This window comes from Anoplophora glabripennis, unplaced genomic scaffold (assembly GCF_000390285.2).
Source record: "Anoplophora glabripennis isolate ALB-LARVAE unplaced genomic scaffold, Agla_2.0 scaffold1546, whole genome shotgun sequence".
NCBI lineage: Eukaryota > Metazoa > Arthropoda > Insecta > Coleoptera > Cerambycidae > Anoplophora > Anoplophora glabripennis.
In genome coordinates, this window is record NW_019417827.1 from 32,011 (window position 1) to 44,361 (window position 12,351).

Consider the following 12,351-nt stretch of genomic DNA (forward strand, 5'->3'; position numbering starts at 1 on the left):
TAAATGAGTTAAATAAGCTAAAAGTTCCCAGACATACACTTTGTTTTTCACCTCAATCAATTGAACTCCATGGCTTCGCTGATGCGTCGCAAAGCGCTTATGGTGCATGCATATACTTGAGATCTCTTGATAATAAAAACAAATTTCATTGTCATTTGCTTTGTGCCAAAACACTTGTAGCTCCCTGGAAAACTGTAACGATTCCCAGACTCGAGCTTTGCGCAGCTTTGTTATTGGCCGAACTAATGGACAAAGTAAAATCATCTTTAAAAATAAAAATTGACAAAATAATTTACTGGTCAGACTCGACAATCACTCTTTCATGGATAAATGCATCACCTCATATGTTTAAAATATTTATTTCAAATAGTGTTGCACAAATTCAATCTTTGTCTGAGCCTAATCAGTGGCATTACGTTTCGACTCATGAGAATCCGCCGACTTATTGTCACGCGGTATTACATCTACTGAATTATTATCATCCACATTGTGGTGGCATGGACCTAAACATCTTTTACTTATTGATACTGAATGGGAAAAAACCACAAACATAAAACAATCTATTGAGGAACTTCCTGAATTACTCCCTAAATCATTAGCATTAACAACTGTTGTTAAGACAAAGTTTGAAACATTTCCGCAATTAGCAAAATATTCAACATTTAATCGTATGCAGCGAATACTCGCATATGTATTGCGGTTTATCAATAATACTAAGAGTACAACTAAATACTCTGGTCCTCTTAACTCGTGTGAACTAAATAACTCATTAAATTGTCTTATAAAAATCGTGCAAAATGAAACTTTTTCCAACGAAATTCAAGCAATAAAGAAAAATGGTCAAGTGAATTCGAAGAGTAACTTGTTAAATATGAACCCCTTTATTGATGAAAAGGGTATACTACGCGTCGGAGGGCGTCTTAAAAAATCGAATTTTAATTATGAAAAAAAGCACCCAGCATTGCTGCCAAAAGGTCATATATTTTCAGTTTTAATAGCCCGTCACGAGCACTTACGTTTACTGCATGTGGGGCCTCAACAACTACTTGCGTCTCTGAGAGAGAAATTTTGGCCTTTATCTGGTCGCAATTTAGCACGAACAATTGTACATAACTGTATGAGGTGTTTCAGATTTAAAGCCAATCCTGTTAGGCATATCATGGGTGAGCTACCCACTGAAAGGATTACGCCTACACGTCCATTTCTTACTTGTGAAAGAGACTATGCTGGACCTTTTCTACTAAAGGACAGAACTACTCGAAGTTATAAAACTGTTAAGGCTTACATTTGCTTATTCATTTGCTTTTCCACTAAGGCTATTCACTTAGAACTTGTTAGTAGTCTGAGCACGGATTCTTTTTTGGCAGCCTTAAGGCGTTTTGTAGCAAGAAGAGGCAAATGTGTCAAAATATTTTCAGACAATGCTACCAACTTCATAGGAGCAAATTCTCAATTAAAGTTTTTCTTAAAAAATTCACATCGCGAATTACAAACTAAGCTTGCTGGGGAAGGTATAACTTGGAATTTTATTCCTCCAAAGGCACCTCACTTCGGAGGCCTGTGGGAGGCCGGAATAAAGGCCGTTAAATTTCACATGCGCCGAGTAATCGGTGATACCCCATTATGTTTCGAAGAATTTTGTACAGTTCTAGCACAAATAGAGTCCTGTCTGAATTCTCGACCCTTGTATGCCTTGTCAAGTGACGCCAATGACCCTTCTCCTTTGACACCCTCGCACTTTCTCATTGGAGAAACTCTCACTTCAATACCGGAGCCTGATTACACCGACCGAGCTAACAATCAACTGAAGCGATTTCAACTTCTACAAAAAATGTTCCAGTCATTCTGGTCCAGATGGAACCAAGAATATATTTCTCAACTTCAAACATTATTGCGTAAACGATCTCTGTGGAAGAATTTATTAAGAATAAATCAATGTGGTTAAAAGTACACTTTTTGATTTAAAGTGTTATAGCAACAGTGAGCATATAAATTTCATTCAATGATAAATTCTACACTTTCTACCGAGCCAAGTGGAAGGACACTTACTCCGATCAATTGAAACCAAACGTTCTCGTTCTCGTTAAAGGAGATGGACTCCCTCCCTTAAAATGGCTGATAGGAAGAGTCATCCAAGTGTTCCCTGGTCCTGATGGTGTTATCCGAACTGCGACAATAAAAACATTGCACGGAATTTATAAACGACCTGCAGTCAAGCTGTGCATCCTTCCGTTACCTCCAGATCCAGACGAAAGAAGTTAAAAGCCCGAAGGCTTTCAAGAAGGGCGGCTATGTTGCACCGTTTCTTTTTTGAATATTCTGCCTGCAAAGTTGGCAGCACCGGCATGCGGTGGTTCCCAGCATACTAGCTTGATATGTCATAGTATACACACGTATTGTACGTTATTAAAATATTTATTATTTTACTAAATAAACTATAAAATAAAACATTCAAAAGTGCTTAAACAAATCAACAGGTACTCTTGTTTCAAATCGTTATCTTTAACGGTTTCTGAGAAAATCGCTCTTGAATTAATCCCACTTCGGTCAATTTCATAGTAATTTAAACAAAATTATCAAGGTATTCTTATGTCAAAGTATTGTCAACCCGATTGCCAATTTAATAGTTCTAAGCGAAAAAAATGGAAGAGTTTACGGGACAAGAGTTAGTTGATATGATATTTATTTATGGCTTTTGCGATGGTAATGCTGCAGCGGCAGAACGCGAGTACGGGAGAAGGTTTCCAAACCGAAGGCTGCCATCAAGGAGGACATTCCCTACGGTATTCCGCAACTTAGCTGCAACCGCCACTTTTCGAAAGGCACCGGGTCAAGGACGTCCCAGGATTAATAGGGAAGCGGAGGTCCTTGACGCTATTGAACAAGATCCTACGACTAGCATACGGAACATTTCAAGGCAAATAAATGTTCCTCGGCCAACGGTACTACATATCTTAAAGATTTCCTTAACAGAATTGATTAGATGTGCTACTAACATTTCAGGTTGGAAGAATATTAAAGCGACAAGGTCTACATGCCTATCACTATCGACGTGTACATGGCTTGATACCAGAAGATTTTGCGCCACGTATGCAATTTTGTCGCTGGATTTTGTCGCTGGACAACGAGCAAGCTTCCAAAATTTTGTGGTGTGACGAAGCTACTTTTACCCGAAATGGAAAATTAAATTTTCATAATTCTCATTATTGGGAAGAAGAGAACCCACATGTTGTTCGGAGAACAAACTTCCAGCAACGGTTTTCCATAAATTTATGGGCGGGAATAATTCACGACACTCTGATTGGACCTATTGAAATTCCACAACGTCTCAATTCAAATCTTTATTTAAACTTACTTCAAGAAAATCTTCCCCAAATTCTCGATGATCTGCCTCTAAATTTACGACGTAACATGTTTTTTCAACACGATGGAGCCCCGGCACATAGTGGTCGCAATGTTCTAAATTTCCTAAACGAAAATTTCGCTGGACGGTGGATAGGGAGGCACGGACCGGTAGCTTGGCCGCCGCGTTCTCCCGACCTAACCCCGCTGGACTTCTTTTTCTGGGGATATCTAAATCAAAAAGTTTACGCCACCGAAGTCGATACCCGTGAGGAATTGCTGCAGCGTATCAATGATGCAGCCAATGAAATTCGTCAAAACCGTTTTAGCATCTTAATAGCTTCGAGAAGTGTTACACGTAGGGCAAGACTTTGTATCAGAGAAGGTGGAGGGTTTTTTGAACAGTTTTTAAAATAGCTTGTTGTCTGTTATCAAAATTAAGTTTCCATCTTATGATCCCTTCGAAAAGTGACGGTTGCAGCTAAATTGCGGAATACAGTGAGGAATGTCCTCCTTGATGTCAGCCTTCTGTTTGGAAACCTTCTGCCGTACTCGCGTTCTGCCGCGCAGCATTACCATCGCAAAAGCCATAAACAAATCATCATATCATAATTGTTCTACATCAATAATGTGTATTACTGATTACGTATTAAATTATTATTATTATTTTTTGTTTAAATTACTATGAAATTGACCAAAGTGGGATTAATTCAAGAGCGATTTTCTCAGAAACCGTTAAAGATAACGATTTGAAACAAGAGTACCTTTTTAACGTAAAACAGTTCGGGAAAACGGAATTTGCTGTCCAATTTGTTAAAAAGTCAAAGATGAAAAAGTTACACACGCAAAGTACCAAGGGCCCCCCCGTACCCACCCCAATGGACCTTGTGGAAATAAATGGATTAGTCCATCAAATTGCTCATCAAAATTTAGCTGTGTATACCAAATTTCATTCATTTATCACAACGCGATTGAGAGATATTGCAAAAAAATGATTTCCATTCCTCCCTCTTCAATGGGTTCCTGTGCCCTTAGAAAGCATTTCCGGACCCATGTTCATATGAACTTTTTTACTTAGTTTTGATCATAGAATCGGCCTGTTCAGGGTTGGCAGCTAATTATGAGACACCCCTATATATATATATATATACATGCACGGCTATCATTACGAAGCCCACTACATTACACGGACAAGCCGGCTTATAATAAAGCTAAAAAAAATAAATGCGTGAGCAGGGGCGGCGGAAGGTTGATTTGGGGGTTGAAAAGTTATGAAAAATTGTATCATTGGGATTTCTGGCGAAAGTTGACGTCAGACAACAAAGTATTCAATACAAAACTTGTAGATCATGCACAAATCTACAAGTTTTGTAGAGGTCATTTTTTAACATAACCTCAAAATTTCGGAGAAAAATGCGAAAAACTGTTTTTTTTTCTACTTTTTAGTTTTTTATTTCTCATTTCCGCAAAAATAATTTAATTTTGACGAAAGTTGGTAAAAGTATACCTTTCTCTGTCTTAAATAACCTCAATTTTTTTTAGATAAAAAAATCAAGAAGTTTCTGAGATATTCATTTTTTTCGGCCTGAAACACTTTTTTTTCAAAGAAAAATTCTACTTAAAAAAATCATCGTACAGAGTTCTGCCGGTAATCATTTTTTTCGTATTGACATATACTTTTTGGTGAAATAAAAAAAAATGTAATCACAGTTCAAAAACATGCTCAAAAATGCAAAAAAGTAAAAAATGACTTGCAGTAATGAATTTTTCAGTAATGGTTGATAATTTATTTAAATTTAAAAAAAAATCAAATACTGATTACGCCATTTAATTATACGGAAAAAATACAAAAAAACTGTCTCATTGATTGACACAAAACTATTTTTGTACAGTATTGCTATAAACATAAGTGGAATAGTGAATAAATAATATAAATATTTTTTTTTTCGATAGGATCGATTAGTGTACTTATTTTTATTAAAGTTTGATGAATTCATAGATATACAGTGTGTCCAATATAAGGATGGGATAGGCATTAGGATCTAGGAAACGGTAAGAGATATGGGGTGGCTCAGATTAGAAAAAAATTGTGTTTTTTTATACCTAACAATATGCTGTTAAGAAAGTTTTAAAATTCCGGGTAGTTCCGGACATATCCGAAAAAACCCGAAATTATGCAAAATTGTTTAATTTTTTCTGGCTTTATTTGAAAATGAATTTTAAAATAAATTACATATTTACAATGCCACTTATTTCGCTCTAGCGTCAACATTTTTGTAATCCTACGTTTCGTCTTCGTCTTCAAGGGGCCATCATCGGGTTAATTTTTTTAAATACGTCGCTGCTATTTTTATGACAAAATCTAGTCATTTTTAATTCTGAATTAGAGGATATTACTAATCGCTTAAAAAGTTTTTAGCTTGTTTTAGCTATAATTTAAAAATTTTTCGGAGTACTGCTGAGTAAAAAAGTTAATACCGCATAAAATATCCAACAATTTTTTACTACTATTGGNAACTTTTTTATTTTAAGAGATAGAGAAAACTTATTTTAATAAAATTTCATGGCAAAATTGATATCTTTCACCTGGTGTAAACAGATTTTGGAACTATCGTCTGTAAATTGCAGCGCCCTCTACGCGGGCAAAAAAAATGTCGTCAAAGTAGGCTATTTCCACAAAATAATTGTTCTTTTCTCTTTCATGCTATATACTACATGTCGCCATTATCTTTTATATTTATTAAATTTTTATACTTTTAATATAAAAAAAAATATATAAAAATTTTCATGTTGCTTATATTAATGTAAACATTCATTTTAAACATAATAACTACAAAAGAATTAATAAATATAACGCACTTCTCTTAAGCAAAATACAGATTTTCTTATTACTTTATTATAGTATTGGTTTTTGCATTAGAGAGAATTAAGCCTTCAACATTGTTCTTTCACAGAGAAAGTAGCTTACGCTAAATCTCGCAAGCTTTAAAAACAAATGTGTTACCCCTTTGACCTCAGTAATATCATTTTGGCAAACTGTTTATTGTTATAGATTATACGTAACTGTTGGCTTGAAAACTGTTACAGTTCATTGTAATTTGAAAAATTTTCATTTTGAAGGTGTTATAAAATAAAAAAGGGTATGTAATTTGAGGAAGAGGAAAGCTCTAATTCTGTAAGTAGATATATTTATTATTTTTTTTATATTTGGCGTGTTTAAAACAATTTCTACATTAACATAAGCAACACGAAAATTTTTATATTTTTTTATATCAAAATTATAAAAAATGTAATAAATATAAAAGATAAAGGCAACATGTAGTATATCGCAAGAAAGAGGAAAAAAACAAGCAATTATTTTGTGGCCATAGTCTACTTCGATGACAATTTTTTTTTGCCCGTGTAGGGGGCGCAGCAATTTACATACGATAGTTCCAAAATCTGTTTATACCAGGTGAAAAATATCAATTTTGCCATGAAATTTTATTAAAATAAGTTTTCTCTATCTCTTAAAATAAAAAAGTTAGACGACCCTAAACTTTCGGCACTTTTCCGGTTTTTTTATAAATCCTCACAAAGTTGGCCATGGATCTCAAATTTGTTTTTACGAGCATAAAGACCTCAAAAAATGCAACAAAAAACATATAAAGATTTTTGACGTGCGACGTATATTAAGCGAGATACATAGAAGGGGCCCTCTTACAGTAGACAGCCTGTATATATACATGCACGGCTATCATTACGAAGCCCACTACATTACACGGACAAGCCGAAGCCCGCTTAGGTGCGGAAAGGTGGGATAATTTAGACATTAAGTACGGACAATATTTCATCAGTTTGGCAGTGGTTGTGTAACAAAAGATACATCTTGCAGTTATAAGAAGCCCGGCGGTGTTGCCTCATCATCGTTGTGGACCATTAATAAATTAGGTGTTATAAATGCTTGAGCAGGGGCGGCGGAGGGTTGATTTGGGGGGCTGAAAAGTTATGAAAAATTGTAACATTGGGATTTCTGGCGAAATTTGACGTCAGACAAAAAAGTATTCAATACAAAAGTTGTAGATCATGCATAAATCTACAACTTTTGTATAGGTCATTTTTGAACATAACCTCAAAATTTCCGAGAAAAATTCGAGAAACAGGTTTTTTCTGCTTTTTCGTTTTTTATTTCTCATTTCCGCAAAAATAATTTAATTTTGACGAAAGTTGGTGAAAGTATACCTTTCTCTGTCTTAAATAATCTCAAATTTTTTTAGATAAAACAATCTAGAAGTTTCTGAGATATTCATTTTTTTCGGCCTGAAACACTTTTTCTTTCAAAGAAAAAATCTACTTAAAAAAATCATCGTACAGAGGTCTGCCGGTAATAATTTTTTTCGTTTTGACATATACTTTCTGGTGAAATAAAAAAATTTGTAATCACAGTTCAAAAGCATGCTCAAAAATGCAAAAAAGTAAAAAATGACTTGCAGTAATGAATTTTTCAGTAATTGTTGATAATTTATTTAAATTTTAAAAAAATCAAAAACTGATTACACCATTTAATTATACGGAAAAAATACAAAAAAACTGTCTCATTGTTTGACACAAAACTATTTTTGTACAGTATTGCTATAAACATAAGTCGAATAGTGAATAGATAATATAAATAATTTTTTTTTCGATAGGATCGATTAGTGTACTTATTTTTATTAAAGTTTGATGAATTCATAGATATACAGTGTGTCCAATATAAGGATGGGATAGGCATTAGGATCTAGGAAACGGTAAGAGATATGGGGTGGTTCAGATTAGAAAAAAATTGTGTTTTTTTATACCTAACAATATGCTGTTAAGAAAGTTTTAAAATTCCGGGTAGTTCCGGACATATCCGGAAAAACCCGAAATTATGCAAAATTGTTTAATTTTTTCTGGCTTTATTTGAAAATGAATTTTAAAATAAATTACATATTTACAATGCCACTTATTTCGCTCTAGCGTCAACATTTTTGTAATCCTACGTTTCGTCTTCGTCTTCGAGGGGCCATCATCGGGTTAATTTTTTTAAATACGTCGCTGCTATTATTATGACAAAATCTAAAGTCATTTTTAATTCTGAATTAGAGGATATTACTATTGTAATCGCCTAAAAAGTTTTTAGCTTGTTTTAGTTATAATTTAAATTTTTTTTTAAGTACGGCTGAGTATAAAAGTTAATACCGCATAAAATATCCAACAATTTTTTACTACTATTGACAATACTAATTAGAAATAATAAAATATTTCATAAATTCGTATTATTTTTTTATTAGGTACAACTTTTTAAATTATGGATTAAAAAAATTATTGGATATTTTGTGCTGTATTGACTTTTATTCTCTCCTCTCTGTTTCTCTCTCCTGCAAAAGATACAGGTATGTTGAAAGTGATCAGAGCCGTACTCAGGAAAACTTTTTAATGATAGCTAAAAACCTTTTTAAGCGATTACAATAGTAATATCATCTAATACAGAATTAAAAATGACTAGATTTTGTCATTAAAAAAGCAGCGATATATTAAAAAAAATAATCTGATGATGGCCCCTCGAAGACGAAACGTCGAAGTGCTGACGCCATTGGATAGAGCGAAAAAAGTGGCAATGTATGCAATTTATGCATATTTATTTAAAATTTGTTTTCAAATAAAGCAGAAAAAAATTAAACGATATTGCAAAAATTCGGGTTTTCGGATTTCGCGTCAACAGTAGACTTTGTTAATACTTTGTATTGCTGAAATCTCAAATCGTCCAGAGATAATTTATCATTTGAGCATTTGTAATTCGACTTAGGTGTTTATAGCAATACTGTACACAAATAACGTTTTGGGTCAAACAATGAGACAGTTTTTTTTTTATTTTTTCCATATAATTGAATGGTGTAATCAGTTTCTGAATGTTTTTTAATTTAAACAAATTATCAACAATAACTAAAAAATTCATTGTTGCAAGTCATTTTTTATTTTTTTTTGCATTTTTGAGTATGTTTTTGAACTGTGATTACAGTTTTTTTTATTTCACCAGAGTATATGATAAAACGAAAAAAATGATTACCGGCAGAACTCTATACGATGATTTTTTTAAGTAGAATTTTTCTTTGAAAAAAGTGTTTCAGGCCGAAAAAAATGAATCTCAGAAACTTTTTGATTTTTTTATCTAAAAAAATTTGAGGTTATTTAAGACAGAGAAAGGCATACTTTCACCAAGTTTCGTCAAAATTAAATTATTTTTGTGGAAATGAGAAATAAAAAGCGAAAAAGCAGAAAAAGAACTGTTTTTCGCATTTTTCTCGAAAATTTTGAGGTTATGTTAAAAAATGACTACTACAAACGATGTAGATTTTTGCATGATCTACAACTTTTGTATTAGATACTTTTTGTCTGACGTCAACTTTCGCCAGAAATCCCAATGATAAAATTTTTCATAACTTTTCCACCCCCAAATTAATTATTATTTATTATAAGCCCCTTTACCATTTCCACTTATAAAAGTTCAGGTAACAATTTTCTTTTTTTTCCCTCTAAATGAGTTATTTTGATCGGTCTATAATTACCATTGCAGCTTAAAGATAAGGTTAACTTTTATCAAGATTCCGTATCTAAATGGCATCGGTTTCGAGTTATTTTGAATTTTATAGTGCAGAGATTTGAAGAGTCTATCGTGTCATATTTTTTGGCGTTGAACCATGTCAGACATGGTAGATTTTATTAAGCATGTAATTGGGCATATGAAATCGTATTTGACGACATTTTTATTGATATGAAACTTTTTAATTATGAAAAAATGAATAAATTGTATTTTAAATAAAATGTGTCTTTTTTCGTTTCCACCGTCATATCTTTAAAACTAATAAAGCTATTGAATTTTTTTTGTTTTAAATTAAAGGACACACAATAGCGCTATTGTGTATCCTTTAATTTAAAACAAAAAAATTTAACAGTACTAATGGATTTTATAAAACTCACTTTTTCATTTCGATAAAAATCAGGAAAACTTGAAATTTAAATTTTGTGTAATACAATTTTCACCAATCGATAAACTTTTTTTATTTATGATTTTTTTTATATGGATGCCGCGAAGAAAATGAAGCCCAAACATTATTACATAAATTTTTGAAATAATTAGTTTTTTCCTAAGGCTTATAGTTTGGCAACAAGCGATTATTTCATAGCGCGCTAAAATGATGCATGGGGCGTCCAACGTAATGTGTAATCTACATAGTGTACGGCTTGCGGGATTTGGAGTAGGTAGGTATGTACGTGCCTAATAAGAAGTGTGTAATAATCATAATTGTTCTAGATTTTTTTTACTTTCTGTCTTGCATGCACCAAACACAATGCTTTGGATGATTCTGTATATAATGGATTTAAGTAATCTAACCAACATTGTACAAGTTGCAACAATTTTTTTGTGTTAATGTATTTATATATGTAATTGATTTAATATTTTTGTGTATTTAGCTAACCTATTTCTATGTATTTTTCTGTACTCATGTAACAAATAAGTTACCAATAAAAGTTTAAAATCATTTATTTATTTTATTTATAACACATTACAATAGTAAGAATAAGAGGGAAACAGTTAATACAATAAAATTCATTAATATGATATACAATTTACATAGTGATTTTAAAATAACATATAAAGTAAGCAAATCATTATAAGACAATCCCCGTTTTCGAGACTGAAATATATATATATATACATTTGTCGTTATATAAGGTATTCTATGCAATACTTTTATCAGAAAATTTTACATTTCCTTGCAGGTTGGTAGACAATAGCTAGTTATACAGGGTGTCCCTGAAATTCATGTACCAGCTACCCTTAAAATTATTTTAACAACAACACCATTATACATTTATTTAGTTAGAGCTCGCTCAAGGTCACACCCTCATGAATATTTATTCATAGCATTTAGATAAATATATTTTAAATGAAAGTCATATAACAATCTTCCTCATTCACACCAGACAAAATGTAATTTCAAGGTTAACTGCAATGCAAAGGTCAAATGAAAGTCACCACCCTACGCCATCTTCTTCGGAAATTCATATACCAGCTACCCTTAAAATTGTTTTAACAATAACCCGTAACTGTTACTTGTAACTTGATTATTTCTAATGCACAAGGCGCAAATTTATTTGCCGGGCTGCATGTGACAGGCATTTGAATTAAAATCTTCGTAAACAAGGTTATGGTAAATATGAAAATTTTCAAAATAATAATTGACATTTATATACAGTCGGTTGTAATGTTTGTAGTTATGAAATTATTAAAATATTAAAATTTCTAAATTGATAATGCCACTGCTGAATATTAATCCGAATTAAAAGGCCCTTTATTAGGTGCAAAACAAGAAAAAAATCACTAATAAATATTACAACTACAGCTCGCAATTACTTGTCAACCTACAAAGGAAATGCAAAAAGCGAAAAGTACTACATGTAACGGTTAAAGTATATCACCCTGTTGCAAAATTCAAATTCTAATAACTATGTCAATTTAATGCTGTGTCAGTAATAATGGTATTGGACTTTGTTTCCGTGCAAATATTGCCAATGTATAAACTATAATTACGGGTGACACCGTTTTGCTGATGATGTAAAATATACCTGGTACGATGTACGCACGATGTGAATCTAGATTGTGAAAATATTCAATAAATGAATCAACCAGAGTAAGAAGTGTATAAATCCACCACATGACGATCCTACCAAAAAACTTTGTTTTTTTTGTTTGGTTGTTGGTTTAACAATTATTAAGCAAGTGTTACCGGGTTTTGAAAGCATTTTACCGTTTATTTTTGGTGTATAATTCTCATCGTTATTACCAATGGGAACTACAAAGTCGAAAGATCAACAAGTTGAAGAAACTGGCGTTGTAAATTCCAATTTCATCGTTCAAGAAACCGAATACAATGTCACTGAAGATGTCAAAATAGTGTTGTACTTGATGTTAGTGATTATGATCATTTACTTGGTCATCAAAGGAAT

The 12,351-nt window shown here is 32.5% G+C and overlaps 1 protein-coding gene across 2 annotated transcripts; it reads left to right on the top strand.

Moving 5' to 3' along the window:
• The first annotated feature begins 441 nt into the window (after window positions 1-441).
• Window positions 442-2,313, top strand: LOC108914292. Of its 2 annotated transcripts, XM_018720065.1 has the most exons (3): window positions 442-1,472; window positions 1,588-1,888; window positions 2,026-2,313. In XM_018720065.1, the coding sequence occupies exons 1-3, from the start codon at window positions 1,399-1,401 to the stop codon at window positions 2,260-2,262; spliced, it is 612 nt and encodes a 203-aa protein (XP_018575581.1). In that variant the 5' UTR covers window positions 442-1,398; the 3' UTR covers window positions 2,263-2,313. The 2 variants fall into 2 exon arrangements, with proteins under 2 accessions (XP_018575581.1, XP_018575580.1); XM_018720064.1 differs by having other exon boundaries at window positions 442-1,888.
• The last annotated feature ends 10,038 nt before the right edge of the window (window positions 2,314-12,351 follow it).

Excerpts from the sequence above, each read along its gene's own strand:
- LOC108914292 (XM_018720064.1), top strand. The coding sequence starts at position 671 with ATGCAGCGAATACTCGCATATGTATTGCGGTTTATCAATAATACTAAG. Across the intron at positions 1,889-2,025 it reads ATATTTCTCAACTTCAAACA|CGAGCCAAGTGGAAGGACAC; the intron begins TTATTGCGTAAA and ends TACACTTTCTAC.